General features: G+C 32.9%; 4 protein-coding genes across 5 annotated transcripts; 3 read left to right on the top strand and 1 right to left on the bottom strand.

Moving 5' to 3' along the window:
* The first annotated feature begins 775 nt into the window (after positions 1-775).
* On the top strand, positions 776-4,383 carry LOC124937977 (shaggy-related protein kinase eta-like). Its single transcript, XM_047478322.1, has 12 exons — positions 776-1,011; positions 1,737-1,829; positions 1,959-2,018; positions 2,108-2,380; positions 2,457-2,531; positions 2,977-3,033; positions 3,111-3,251; positions 3,349-3,399; positions 3,485-3,580; positions 3,654-3,737; positions 3,882-3,983; positions 4,053-4,383. Exons 1-12 carry the CDS (start codon positions 919-921, stop codon positions 4,158-4,160), a joined length of 1,233 nt encoding a protein of 410 aa, XP_047334278.1. The 5' UTR covers positions 776-918; the 3' UTR covers positions 4,161-4,383.
* Positions 4,384-5,157: 774 nt separating this feature from the next.
* Positions 5,158-6,403, top strand: LOC124940384. Of its 2 annotated transcripts, none has more exons than XM_047480899.1 (3): positions 5,158-5,415; positions 5,486-5,956; positions 6,044-6,403. In XM_047480899.1, exons 2-3 carry the CDS (start codon positions 5,520-5,522, stop codon positions 6,297-6,299), a joined length of 693 nt encoding a protein of 230 aa, XP_047336855.1. In that variant the 5' UTR covers positions 5,158-5,415; positions 5,486-5,519; the 3' UTR covers positions 6,300-6,403. The 2 variants fall into 2 exon arrangements, with proteins under 2 accessions (XP_047336855.1, XP_047336854.1); XM_047480898.1 differs by having other exon boundaries at positions 5,504-5,956; positions 6,044-6,402.
* A 1,721-nt stretch (positions 6,404-8,124) lies between these two features.
* On the top strand, positions 8,125-9,415 carry LOC124938178 (60S ribosomal protein L11). The gene is made up of 5 exons (XM_047478569.1): positions 8,125-8,228; positions 8,326-8,433; positions 8,515-8,557; positions 8,710-8,905; positions 9,027-9,415. The coding sequence occupies exons 1-5, from the start codon at positions 8,226-8,228 to the stop codon at positions 9,223-9,225; spliced, it is 549 nt and encodes a 182-aa protein (XP_047334525.1). The 5' UTR covers positions 8,125-8,225; the 3' UTR covers positions 9,226-9,415.
* Positions 9,416-11,823: 2,408 nt separating this feature from the next.
* On the bottom strand, positions 11,824-13,836 carry LOC124938537 (heat stress transcription factor A-4c-like). The gene is made up of 2 exons (XM_047478996.1): positions 12,957-13,836; positions 11,824-12,866 (listed from the first exon to the last, which is right to left on the bottom strand). The coding sequence occupies exons 1-2, from the start codon at positions 13,170-13,172 to the stop codon at positions 11,880-11,882; spliced, it is 1,203 nt and encodes a 400-aa protein (XP_047334952.1). The 5' UTR covers positions 13,173-13,836; the 3' UTR covers positions 11,824-11,879.
* Positions 13,837-14,462: the final 626 nt, after the last annotated feature.

Raw genomic sequence — 14,462 nt, 5'->3', positions numbered from 1 at the left:
ACCTTAACTATCATCGACATCTTTGATTTTTCTTTCAAAGATATATGTTGGCTTATTCGATTGTGTCTACTAACGTTATCTCGATATGATGTTCCGTTGTGGCATCTATTAGAGTTTATATGCTATAGTATGAAGTCATCTTTTGGACACATATTCTTTAGATATTCAACTACCAAGATTAGGTTTTTTTGAAACACTAATTATAATTTTTGAATTTTCTTTCTCATATATTATGTGTCTATTGTTCATTATCTCAATCTGATGTCCCAATGTGACATCCAATGAAGTTTCTATGCTAGCAAGTATGATTTCGTTTTTCAAATATAACTTAGTTAAATATCTAAAGTCGAGACCACTAATAACAACTCTAAACAATCATAAAATTATTACGAGACATTATTCAAAATTAAATTTTCTCAAAACCTTAATTCTAACTTTGTTTTGTTGTGACACCTACCTAATATAATTTCTATGTTAGCAAGTAAGAAGTCGTCCTTCATTCATTTTTTTTCTACTTTCGATAACATGTCCATAAACAAATCCCATATGTTTTAGAAACCTATCATTGTCTTGTTCATATGTCTCACTTAGGTGTCGCGACAATATTTTCCGAACATGAACAATATAATATAGATAATAATAATTGTAAATAAATAAAAAGTTTGAAGTTTCTTTGTGAGCGTGGTGTTGACGGTGTGAGTTTGCGCGTAGGTGTAAGTCTCCTTTACTATATTTACTTCTCTCGCGGAATGAACGACTACTGTGTTGCTGCTGGCTGCCTTTCTGGTTTAGGTAATCAGGTAGGAGAGAGAGAGAGAGAAGTCACAGTAGAGAAGAGAAGGGGAAGAAGAAGAAGAAGATCGGCAGTACAGTAGAGAAGTAAGGAAGGAAGGAAAGGAAGGAAGACCCATCTCTGAGATGGCCGCCATACCGATGGGGCCTGAGAATCCTACAGACCAGGCTACACTCAACCTCGTCCCTCCTCGCCGGTCTGATATGGACTCCGACAAGGTACTTACTGACCGATCTATCTCTCTACCTGCTTGCCCAACTACTTTTTTAACTTTCTATGTCAATCGGAGCTCAATGTTATCTGATTCTTCATCGATGAGTTACTAATCAGCTCTGATCTTCTGTTCAGACCCTTACTTTAGTCTCCTCAAGTAATGGTGGTGTATAGTGTGTTTCTTTCATTTTAGATCATTTCCCCCCAGTCGTTTTAACTTCTCCTAGATTCTGAATTTGATATTGGAGGCCTTTTTTTTAGCTCATTTAGGTATTATCTTTCTGATTTTCGTCCATTTTTAGGTTATATTTGGTTGATCTTTCTAATTTGTAAAATATTTAGGTCGATGGTCAGAACTAGCTTTTTTTTTTTATGAAACGTCTTCCTGAGGTTGCGTGATCCACTCAAACATTTCAGTTTTTCTTACCTTTGAAGTCCTTTTAGTATTGGTTTGCTTCATGCAATTGGTGGAATTGGATGCCTTTTTGGACTTTCTATTGTTTCAAATGCAAGTTTCATGGCATATGTTACTTTCTTGGTGGACATGGTTTGTTTACCCTCTTCCTCACTCCCTTTTATTCAGTGATGCGATGCTTACTTGAATTTAAGATGTTTAATGTTGCAATGGTACATGATTAGTAAGACTGTTAGTGGTTCATTTCTAGATTTACCTGTGTTAATTGTTCTAAGTTCTTTCTAACCCTTGTTTTATTTATCCATTCGATTACAGGAAATGACCTCAGGTGCAGCGGAGGGGAATGGGCAAGTCACAGGTCACATAATATCTACAACAATAGGTGGTAAAAATGGTGAACCCAAACAGGTTAATACATGATTTTATGTTTCCTGCTATTAGTTATTATGCATGTTCATATTGGTAGAAAGAAGAATGTATGATTAGCTTGGGAGAATTCCAAACCTAGGTCTAATGTATTTGAGTAATTATTTGCAGACAATCAGTTACATGGCAGAGCGCATTGTGGGTACTGGTTCATTTGGCATTGTTTTTCAGGTATACGATTTTTTTATATGACATTGATACTTGTACATTCTGGTCTGTTTGTTCCCAAACTTGCTGATAATGTGTAATTTCAATGCAAGGCAAAATGTCTGGAAACAGGAGAGAGTGTAGCAATAAAGAAGGTTTTGCAGGACAAACGGTATAAAAACCGCGAGCTGCAATTAATGCGATTGATGGATCATCCCAATGTCATTTCTCTGAAACATTGCTTCTTCTCTACAACAAATAGAGATGAGCTTTTCTTAAATTTGGTCATGGAATATGTGCCTGAGACACTGTTCCGTGTCTTAAACCACTATAATGATGCGAATCAGAGGATGCCACTCATCTATGTAAAACTCTATATGTATCAGGTGTGAATTTGTTGTCAATATTTTGATTTTTTTAAGTGTAGTTTCCAAAGTCTTAACAAGAATGCTCTAATTGCAGATTTTTAGAGGACTGGCTTACATTCATACTGTTCCCGGTGTTTCTCATAGGGATGTGAAACCCCAAAACATTCTGGTATGTAATTGCTTATTCCATGCATATTATTTGGTTGTTATGTTTGGATAGTTAGAACTTGAATTGGATTTAGAATCCAAAATCCAATTCTATAAGAGTTTTGGAAATTAATTACAACTCAATTCCTATGTTTTTGGAAAAAGTCAATTATAATTAAGAAATTTATTTAATTTTGTTCTCTTTTATTCTTCATCAATATTAATATATGCAATTCATAAAATTAATAAAATACTTTAACGGGTCATATCGACTTAAAAAAAAATGTTACCATGTTGGACCGAGGCCTTAACATACCATACCGACACATGGATAATTTAACAACAAAATTAGAGTTGGACCCTCAATTCCATTTCCAATTCAATAGTTAACCAAACATAGCTAGACTTTTTCCTTTTCTGTACTTTGCTTACGAACCTGTTGTCTGGCCAATCTCGGTCCTTTGTAGGTTGATGCTTTAACTCACCAGGTTAAACTTTGTGACTTTGGAAGTGCAAAAGTTCTGGTATATCTTCCAACCTTTTGATTAAGAAGGAACATTTAAACTTCTGGATCTTTAGTTCTCTACTTTGTCATAACCAGGTCAAGGGCGAGGCAAATATATCATACATATGCTCCCGATACTACAGGGCCCCAGAGCTAATCTTTGGTGCAACAGAATACACCACGTCAATTGATATCTGGTCAGCTGGCTGTGTTTTGGCCGAGCTTCTCCTTGGACAGGTATGTCTCATTTCTTCAGATTGGTCTTGATCCCGTTATCTCAAAATCTCAAAATCATGATGCTCATGCTAACTTATGTCAAAACCCTGTTGCATAGCCATTGTTCCCGGGAGAAAATGCAGTTGATCAACTTGTAGAGATTATCAAGGTACATACTGTTTTTTCCTTTTTGTCAGTTTATTATGTATGGAGGATCATCATAACTAAATCTATGACATAATTTCCTTTGTCAGGTCCTTGGTACTCCCACTCGAGAGGAAATTAGATGTATGAACCCAAACTATTCTGATTTCAGATTTCCTCAAATTAAGGCTCATCCTTGGCATAAGGTACTCCATTGAATTCTGACATCACTTGGCAATTCTAAGAAGTTAGAAAATTAACACTAGTTTTGTTTTAAAGGTTTTTCACAAGCGTATGCCTCCTGAAGCAATTGATCTCGCATCGCGGTTGCTTCAATATTCACCAAGCCTACGTTGCACAGCGGTGAGAATGCTGTCCTTATATATAGTTCCGTTTATAGGGGTGAACCCCCATTTGAAAACACTTTTGGTACATTCCTGTATATGAATACAAAAGCAGAAACATAGATAAACATCTTATTTTGGTTTGCATCCCTTATTGTTTCAGTTGGAAGCATGTGCTCATCCGTTCTTTAATGATCTTCGCGAACCCAATGTCCGGCTCCCAAATGGTCGACCTTTGCCACCACTTTTCAACTTCAAACAGGAAGTAAGTCCCATATCTTATTCTCTGCTTAATTGTTCTTATTTTAACGATGATCCCTCTTTCCTGTTACAGTTAGGTAGTGCTTCATCGGATTTAATCAACCGGCTGATACCTGAGCACATAAGGCGGCTAAATGGCATCAATTTACCTCACCCATCTCCTCCTCTTCCGCCTACTTAATATCTAGAGTATTGTTTCACTGGTATCAGGCCGATTAGAATCGAAATATAATGCAGGTTTTTACTCAGTACCGTAAATTGTAACATATGGGGCTCTCTTCTCTTATCTCTGTTGGTGTGATCTATTATATCCTTATCTAAGCAAAACAATAACTCCTCCTACTGTACATTATTTTGATGGTAGAAGAAATCCCAAGTGAAAATGTTATTATTTTTATTTGTTATCTCTAAGGAACATGAATTTTATGTAGCCATTGCCAGTTTGTTTGTCTTGTTAACTAAAACACTTTAGCTTGATTCTCCCAATGTATATGTCTTTTCATTCACATTTTATTTTATTATATTTTTCATCTCTATGGTAATTCAATAAAATAAAATAAAATTAACACTTAAGAAAAGCAGTTTTTAGAATAAGGGTTTTGATAGAATGAAGCAACTGACCTGCCACACCTTTATTTTATACTTGGAACATATTTATTTAATTTTTATTTTTGTTATAATGCTGGTTCTGCTCAATCAGAACCTACTTACACCTAACCTACAGCCCGAAAATAACTTAACCCAAAATCATAAAAGGCCGATTCAAATTCAGAACGCCATTAAATCATATATTTCGAAAATACACTTAACCTAATACCTTAAGAAGTCGCTTCAAACCCAGAACCTCGTGACCCAAAATCATACAGAGGCCGATTCAAATTCAGAACGCCGTTAAATTATATAGCTCGGAAATACACTTAACTTACTCGCTTCAAATCCAGAACCTCGTGAAGACATATAGCTCGGAAATACACTTAATAAAAAATTGAATGGCCGCAGGAAGGATTCTAATCCATAACGTCGTGCAGGCTGAAATCTAACTCTTACTTCTAGGTTTGAATAAGGATTACTTGGACATTTTTATACCTAGTAAAATAAGGATAATTATTAATAAATTAAAATAATAATAATAATAATAATAAATGATCGAGGAAGAGATTCGATATAGCTGGCGGTCGTCGTCGGACAGAAGGCGGAAACGGAATCAAAATTTGGTGGAACTTTCCAATGAAGGAATTTGCGTTATTCTTTGCCAATCATTTCGGCGATACCAATGAAGGAATACTGATTCAAAGCTTATCCTTAAATACTTTTTTTATTAAGACTTTCATTTACTCAGTCGTCGCCCTTACCTTGATCAAACGTAACAACAGATGATAACCATTGCCTAACTCCATTTCTCCGTGTCCTCTGAATTCGTTCAAGACGCAATCTTGGTAAGTTTTCAGATCTGGGTTTTACTTTTTATCAATTACTTATCCTTAATCCTAATTGAAGTATATCCAGTTCAATACCCATTTGTAGTAATAGGATTCTGTTGATGGGTACGACGGATAGATCGCCAAATGATGATGCCCAAAATGATACTAGCAGTTCGACGACAAGTTCTGGCAATGAGTATGTAAAAGAGAAGGCTGCTGTTGCTGTTGATGATGAGAATGAGATCGAAGGAAACAGGAAAGACAAAACACCACCACTGATTAATAGAATTGTGGTGATGGAGCCTCTAGATATAGAGGATGGATCACGATCTGTCATCATTGAGATTAAAAATGAACAAACTGCCATTGATGATGATGATGATGATACGATTGAGAAAACAATTTGCAGGATTTGCCATTTGGGTTCTCATGATATCAATCAATCAATTGATGATTCAGATTCACAACTTATCCAGCTTGGTTGTGGATGCAAAGATGAACTTGGATTCTCACATATGCAATGTGCAGAGACTTGGTTTAAGCAGAAAGGCAACATGTATATATACATATCATTCATAATTCATATATGAATCAAATTATTGGGTTAATGTGGTTTATTTAATTAAGATTCTTGTTTTTGCAGAAGGTGTGAAATATGTGGGATGATAGCGAAGAACATAAGAAATAGTGTAATTAATGTTGAAGAAGAGAGGAGAAGAATATATATGGTGCAATTGAGAGAGATGAGTTTCATGGAAACTGCAGCAGCAGCTAACATGAACTTTTCTTCAGGAATAGAAAACAATCACAAGTGTCAAAGAACCATTTGCAACATCTTAATGGCTTCCGTTATTTTAATCTTCTTTCTTCCTTGGTTCTTACATATGGATATAATGTGATTCTATTCAAACTACTGTTATAATTCTTATACATATACTGGACATCATATTCTTCCTGGATATTGTTGACATATGTCTGAATTAGTTTTTAATTATATGTTGTGGACTTCATATTTAGGTCACTATTACTTGATTGTATATGTGAATTCAACTTGGGGGCTGAAGAGAAGAAGAAGATGACAAAGATTTTGGACCATGTTCTTGCTACTTCATATTACTCAGAAATATTGTATTCATCGAATGACCCTCTTTATACATTGTTGATAAAACGAAATTGGGAAATCTAGTTTTAGTTTGATTCCGCTTATAGCTAAGATTATTTATGTTTGCAATTTTTGTTTTTAAACACATTTAAATGTAATTTTATTTTTTCCTTCCTCATTTATCATTTAATCTTATTATATAATTTTTTTTTCTTTCTTATCACTTTTTTTTTTATTACTAGTACAAGAGAGAATTTACTTTAGGAATAAGTGCATTCGAGCCCACAAAAAAAATATAATAAAATAAAAACTTATGCTAAAATATAAAATAACCTCATAATTTTCTAATTTTTAAATTTAAATAATTACTTCAATTTTAATTCTAAAAAATAAAAATAAAAATAACATTCATCCAACGATTTCATTCATAATTTTCCAAAAAAAAAATTCATGCACCAAGCAAGAAGTTGTTTACCACAATACCAATAATAAGACGATCAATTAAGAAGTAAACAAAGAAGTGAACAGAAACTCACCAGGCTTGCTTAGCAACCAAAACTAGCTTACTAATGCCAAGTAGTTGATCTAAGATTGCAATAAGCAAACTGGTAAGCTCTATCCCAAGGTTAATAATCTCCTCCAAATGTTCTGTGGAAAAGGGAAGACCGAAATAAATCTTTTCACATATCCTTAATCTGGTACTTGTCCTTGAAACTTCAATTATTGGATCCAAAATAATAAACAAGTATAAGTTGAATCAAATTAATCCTTAAAACTTCAAAAATAATCTTCAAATCTTACTATAAACCAAATATTTAAAATATGATTCTTAAAAACTCACTAAATTAAAGAGGTCCACTAAGAACCCTTTGAATTAAAAGGGTAATAATGACAAGTCATACTAACAATTCACATGATCTTGATATTATTTAGACTCAAATTCTTTAAATAATTTGAACTATTTAAAAAATAATAATTGATAATAATTTTGAAAAGTTATAAAATATTTTTAATAAAATATTTAAAATATATTAATATATAATGATAAAATAAAAAATATTAATTAAAAAATATTTTAATATTTTAATTCATTAATTGAGTGATAAAAAAAAAGCGAATAAAATAATGTTTTTGGATTTGACTTAATGAAATAACCCAACTGAATCAGGCCCATTAAAAAATAATTACATAGAAACCCATTTTTCAAATAAATCAATTATTAGGTCTTAAGCTTTTATTTGGTTCAAAAATAATCATAAAGTCTAGTCAAATAATGTTCAATTATTCTGTCTTATCTCACAGTTCAAACATAAAATATTTCATTAAGTAGATATAATATATATATATATATATATATATATATATATATATATATATATATATATATATATATATATATATATATATTTGAGTGCCATTTTTTCTTATAATATTAAATATTTTATTTTTATTTTAATAAGTATATCAATAATTGTAAGAATCCATATAATTAATATTTGTTAATTAAATATTATATATAAATAAATTAAAAATATACATAGAAATAAAGTTGAGTAGTCAATTTGTAAACTAAAAGCATATTGAGGTTAAGTTTATAATTCTTAAAACCCTAATATTTACTATATAAACTCCTAAATCTAGGTTACAGAGAGTTGCTTATAGTCGCTGCCGCCGTCCTTAGCCCGTCTCTTCATCGCAGCAGCAGCGAACTCAACTTTCAGCCATGGTTTCTTTCTAATTTCTATTATTCATCAATGTCTAGATCCTATGCTCTTCGTTTCCGATAGTAATGATCTTGTTTTGTATATGTTATGTCAACACAGGCTTCCGAGAAAAAGTTGTCAAACCCCATGAGGGAGATCAAGGTTCAAAAGTTAGTTCTTAACATCTCTGTCGGTGAGAGCGGAGATCGTCTCACCAGAGCCGCTAAGGTAATGATTCTTAATGCCGCTTCCATTTCTCAGTTTATATCATTCGATTTCATATCTGAATCCGCCTTATTGTGTATATAGGTTTTGGAGCAATTGAGCGGACAGACCCCAGTTTTCTCCAAGGGTAAAGTTTTAGACTTTTATTGTTTTTATGAGTAATTAGTTTCTATCTAATTAGGGTTAGGGTTGTATTGATTGATTATGTTTTCCTCTGTTTATGGGTCTTGAATGGTTTAATTAGAAGTATGATCTAATTTGTTTTGTTCTGGTTTACAGCTAGGTACACTGTTCGTTCTTTTGGGATCAGGCGTAATGAGAAGATTGCATGCTATGTTACTGTTAGAGGTGAGAAGGCAATGCAGCTTTTGGAGAGTGGATTGAAGGTGAAGGAGTATGAGCTTCTAAGAAGGAATTTCAGTGATACTGGTTGCTTTGGATTTGGTATTCAGGAACATATTGATCTTGGAATCAAGTGAGTGATCATGTTCTTGTTTAAAATGTTTTTGATTTAGTAATTGTATTGGATTTTCTTGCTGTTGGGTAGGGGATATATCATGGGTTTCTCTAATTTATAATAATTGTTTGTTTTCTAGGTATGATCCTTCTACTGGTATTTATGGTATGGATTTCTATGTGGTTTTGGAACGTCCTGGATACCGTGTTGGACGTCGCCGTAGGTGCAAGGCTCGTGTTGGAATCCAACACAGGGTTACAAAGGAGGACTCAATGAAGTGGTTCCAAGTCAAATATGAGGGTGTTATCCTCAATAAGGCACACAATGTTGGTAACTAAGTTTTTTGAAGAATTAATTGGGTTATTTAGTTCCATCTGAATTTTGTTAAGTTAACTTGGTCTGGATTTAGTTACTTTATTTTGTTTTTGCTTTTTGAAATTGAAAGACTTGGAGGTTGTATTATTATTATCATCTTTATATTTTGAGATTGATTCAAGGTTTTTACATATTCTTTTGGTTTGTTCTTGATATATTGAGTAATATCTCTTCATTGTTAAGAACAACTTGGTATCTCCATTATTTTATGAAATTTGGATAAGGAAGAAATAGTTTAGATGTGTAGGTATTTTATATTGTGCTGCACTAAGAACAAATGTGTAGATGATATAGGGAATAATCCAATTCTTTTTGCCCAATATTTATTGTTTAACCTAGTGTAGTATCCTTCCAAAGTTATTTGGAATATATCATCTATTCATTCTTTACAAATCGAAATTCAAACTGAAATGTAGAGTCGAAATAGCTTAAAGTTGATATAGATGATTTCACAAGGTCTGTTTTGTTTCAAATCAAATTTCTTTAATGTTTGTCCATTTTACCTATCAATGCTCTAGAACTAATTACTGCTTTTGACAGAAAAAATATCTACCCCTGAATTTTATGCTTTATTTCCTATGAAATCATTTGTTTTCCTTTTTTCTTTTTTCTATTAGAAATTAATACCTTTCAAAGTTAGATTTTCACTTAAATTTATGTAATTTTGATTTTATTCATTTGAGCTAAATTAGTTTATAATAGAAAAAAGATGAATACTTTATATTGTTATCAAATCACATGAAAAAGAAGTAACTAAAAAGAACCCAATATATATATATTTAAGCTTGGCACAATTGGTATGATAAGTACAGCACATATGATCAATTAATTTATACAAGAACAATCTCAACAAGAAAAATTATTTGTACTTAAAAAATAATTTTCTTAATGTTGTGTTTAATCAAATAAGGTTCCAAAATATACAAGAACAATCTCAACAAGAAAAATGATTTGTACTTAAAAAATATTTTCCTTAATGCTGTGTTTATTCTAATAAGGTTCCATTTTTTCTACTAAAAGAAATCTCTGGATTGGAGAAATAGTCATTGCAAAACATGAACAATTAACATGAAAACATCAGGCAAGGATGGCTCTGGATAATGAAATTCTGTTCAAATTCCATGAGAATTGCATTTGTTTAAAAATAATGTTTGAAATTGACCTGATTATGAATCTATCTATGAAGATCATCCATCTGCTCCAAAATAACATATTTGGAAGCACTATTTATCTGTATTGACCCACCATTTGGATCTTTTTCTTCCCCATTCCTCCCTCCCTTTGCAGCTTCAAGTACCTGAAACTGAAAATTGACAATTGTCATGACAGCCTTACTGAAATAGGCAAAAAACGGTTTACACTTGTCCCAGTTGAATAAACCGACACCAATCATAATGTAAGTAAACCAATACCCCTTCAGCCATGTAAATTCATCATGGAAAATAAAAACTGCAACATAAATGGTGAATAGTTGTTTCAACCAGTTTTGACTGAGTGATGAAAAAAAAGATTCTCAAGCATACCACCATAGTAACAGATTCCTTGACTACTTCTGCTATAGTTACAGTAACTGCACTTGTCACCGACACAAGAATGAACTCTGTAAACATCACTCACTTCTGCTATAGTTACTTTGACATTGAAATAAATAATGCAAGAACATGGCAAAGGAAAATATAAAACAGATCAAATAGAGTACCTAAATGCAAATGCAAATAAAATAAAAATATTGGAGTAGTAGATTTACACTGAATAAACAAATTAAAGAAACAAAAATCAACAATTAATCTTCTATAAGTATTTTGAAAGTGAGAAATGAAGCAGTGTGATGGAAGATAACTATCCATAGTAGCAAAAGTAAGAGAAATGAAAACGAAGGATAAATTGCTCAAGTTAACATCTTTATATTTTCTAATTAGAACATAAAATGGAAATCTAACTGACATAGGTTCGATATGTCGGAACTTCGAGAACAAAACCATGTAAGCCCCTAAGGTAATATGGCTTGCATTGCAAAGTGGACAGTATTCATCAACAATGGAGCCAGGAACTTCCCCAGATGATCTCGCAAAAGTCTTATTATACCTGTGCCAAAAACATGTTAAAGCGAAAAAACATCTGAAATTATTTTGAGATTTGAGATAGAGATTGAAGAATGGCTTGAATTGGGCAATACTGTCTCTAAAAAGACATTGCCAATAGTCGAAAAAGTTGATTATAACGTAAGGAGGCAACAGGTGATTGAGTCTGTGGCAATAGTGCTAGAAGAGTCCAGAATCTCAATATCCTAGTCCAAGTAAATTTATGTTTACAGTCTGCTAAGCCCTCAGATTAAAACATACAATTACGCTCACTTTATCTTCATAATAATAATTTTTAATGATCATCAATGCGATCAATGAGAAAGAACATGTTTATGCACCCTAAACTCCATAAAAGCACCAAGGTATTGACGAATTGACACTTGAAAACAAACCCACAACTACTTTACATGCTAAAGACAAGCGATTTCACAACAGATAGGTTGGTAACCAAATGCTCAAATCAATATATGTAAAATGTTTACCAAGTTTACATTAACCTTAACATCAAACCCTATTCAAAGTTCAAACATAAATCATGTTTTTTCGGTGGGAGTGAGATGACCCATTTGTTCCGTAATGTTATTTACATTATTATTATTACTATGTTGGTTCCACCAATATGGACGATGTTGATTATCAACTTGTTGCTGCTGCTTACCCTCCTTCTGAGTTAAGTTAACATCTCTCCTCGCAGACTGAACTTCCTGCGTCTCAGACCCGGGAGTCTCTGTCAGGAACTGTTCCCAAAACACATCGTTTTCCCCCGCAACTAACAAAGGTGGAGGATTCACATCATCACCTCGTTGTTCATTACTAATAACACCAACAGGTTCCACATTTACATCAATTCCTGAAGATTTAGGTTCTGAGTCGATGCTGAGATGCATAAATGTCAAAGCAGGGCTCTTTTCACCATCTTTAGAAGACACATCGAATTCCATTGGTGGTGGAGATGAATGAATATCACTTGAATCAGTTGTTGATGATAAATGCCTTTCTTTATTTGAATCATGCAGGAAATTCTCCCAAAAATCTAGGGACGATTCTAGCTTGTCTAACTTGTCGACAGATAAACATGCGTTATTACTTGGAGATATGCTCAATTCCTCCTCATCCTCCCTGAAGGATAGAAGACTCGAGATCAACAACCGTCTCTTCTTGTTGCTGGCTTTTTCGGTGGAGGAAGAGGGTACTTGTTGTGTTAATTGGTTTATCATTTGCCTTTGTCTGTTCTCAATGGAATTCAACCGTTGTCCAAGTGTTTGAACTAGAACTTCAAGTCCCTCTTTATCATCTAGTAGTTTCTGTAACTCCAATCCAAGCACGAGTTTCTCGTGCTTCAACTTGTCGATTTCTTCTACAAACTCTTGTCTTTCGGAATCAGTGAATGGAAGTGATGCTTGACCCGAATGACTATGGATTGGCTTCCGTCTGTGAATGTTCTTTAGGAGATGTTTATGTCCTCTGATGAATTCCTCGTTTGCAAACTCCCATTGTTCTGGATCAATCTTTCTAAAACCCTAAACAATAAGAACAAACCAGCTGAGTTTAGAAAATCAAAGGAAACTGAAAGTGAGATAGAGATTGAGAACAAGATGGAAACATCGTACATATGTATTGAGCTGTCTTATGAAACTGGAGAAGTTATTGTGCTTGAAATACAGGGGAAGTAGATCTCTAGCGAAATCTGGAGGGTTCCAAACAATGAAGCTAAGTCCATTTGGACTCCATGAAACAATGGAGTCAGTTAATGAATCTTCAATCATCTCATACGTCTTTATGAGGAAAGGAGCTGGTAAATTCGAACAAGTCTGTGATGCATCCATGGCAAAATCCAATGCATAAATATGAGCACAAGATATGCCTTTCCTCCAAAAGAAAGTCCAAATCAATTGTAATGTTCACCAATGATTAGATGAAGATGAATCTCATATCCACGATTATGATTCTAGATCGTGTATCAAACAGAATTCCAACTATCAGAGATTAATCTGAAAGCAGAAATGATCAATTCTTCTGTTCCACCACCAAAATACCAACTTATTGATCGAATAATCAAAATCCTAAATTGAACAATATGATCTGTTGTTTGTTGATTCAATCGACTATCGTAAATTCGCGATAATAGATTGAGCTTTATACCTTCAACAACACTAAAAACCTTAAAAAAAAAGTTGAATACCTAGAAATCTTTCAGTTCGAATTTCGTTGGAGATAGCGCGTAGTAGATGAGATCATCTCTTCTTCCTTGAGCTTCAGCGGCTAAGAGCAACATGTATAGTATAGCAGGAATTTGGGAAGGAAGAAAGAATCGAGCGAGCGTAGATAGAGAATCAGGAGGTAATTGAATAGGCTCAAGAAAAGAGATGATGAAAGAAGAAGGTAATTGGCTCAAGAACGCATTTCAATCGAGATGAACGCGTTCGTATCTTCAAAGACCAGACTTGTAGAGAGAGAAGAGACATGAAAGCTTTCTCTTCTTCTAGAACCATCTCAAGCCTCAAGCTGCCATTTTTGACTAATCACTCATCATTTATATATATATTAAATATACAACTTATTTTTCAATTGGCTTGTTTTTGAGGAAATTAGTTTTGGGGTTTTAATTTGTTTTTGAAAAAAATAATTTTTAAAATTTTAAGATAAATTTATCATTGAGTTGAGAGCACGCGAGAGAATTGTGGATTAAAGAGAGAAATGATAAAGTGACTTAGAAAGATAATATAATTGTGGTATTAAATGGATAAAATTGATGATTAAATGGATGATTAGATTGTTGATAAGATATTTTAATTCTGGAATAAAAACTAGTTTTATCCTAAAATCTACTTTATCAAATAAATCCATCAAATAGTTAATTTTATAATGTTTAGTAACTAATTTTAAAAAATATATATTATATTAAAATATTATAATTATATCTTTTTCCTCCTTATTTAATAAAAGAATTCTAAGAACTTAACTTTTAATCACCATCAAATAAAATTATTTAATATATAAGTCTAAATCAAAGAGGTTGAATAACAAACAATAAAGTAGTAACCCAATTTTTATTTATAATTAATTGGATTAAAAGTAAATAATATTATTATATAAATTATCTAAAATGATATATC

This window comes from Impatiens glandulifera, chromosome 5, assembly GCF_907164915.1.
Source record: "Impatiens glandulifera chromosome 5, dImpGla2.1, whole genome shotgun sequence".
NCBI lineage: Eukaryota > Viridiplantae > Streptophyta > Magnoliopsida > Ericales > Balsaminaceae > Impatiens > Impatiens glandulifera.
The sequence above is the reverse complement of the archived record's forward strand: the minus strand, read 5'-3'. Positions and strand labels throughout refer to the sequence as shown.

Excerpts from the sequence above, each read along its gene's own strand:
- LOC124937977 (XM_047478322.1), top strand. The coding sequence starts at position 919 with ATGGCCGCCATACCGATGGGGCCTGAGAATCCTACAGACCAGGCTACA. Across the intron at positions 2,381-2,456 it reads TAAAACTCTATATGTATCAG|ATTTTTAGAGGACTGGCTTA; the intron begins GTGTGAATTTGT and ends CTCTAATTGCAG. Across the intron at positions 3,984-4,052 it reads TTTTCAACTTCAAACAGGAA|TTAGGTAGTGCTTCATCGGA; the intron begins GTAAGTCCCATA and ends TTCCTGTTACAG.
- LOC124940384 (XM_047480899.1), top strand. The coding sequence starts at position 5,520 with ATGGGTACGACGGATAGATCGCCAAATGATGATGCCCAAAATGATACT. Across the intron at positions 5,957-6,043 it reads TTTAAGCAGAAAGGCAACAT|AAGGTGTGAAATATGTGGGA; the intron begins GTATATATACAT and ends TTGTTTTTGCAG.
- LOC124938178 (XM_047478569.1), top strand. Across the intron at positions 8,434-8,514 it reads GTCTCACCAGAGCCGCTAAG|GTTTTGGAGCAATTGAGCGG; the intron begins GTAATGATTCTT and ends TTGTGTATATAG. Across the intron at positions 8,558-8,709 it reads GACCCCAGTTTTCTCCAAGG|CTAGGTACACTGTTCGTTCT; the intron begins GTAAAGTTTTAG and ends TCTGGTTTACAG.
- LOC124938537 (XM_047478996.1), bottom strand. The coding sequence starts at position 13,172 with ATGGATGCATCACAGACTTGTTCGAATTTACCAGCTCCTTTCCTCATA. Across the intron at positions 12,867-12,956 it reads TAAGACAGCTCAATACATAT|GGTTTTAGAAAGATTGATCC; the intron begins GTACGATGTTTC and ends CTTATTGTTTAG.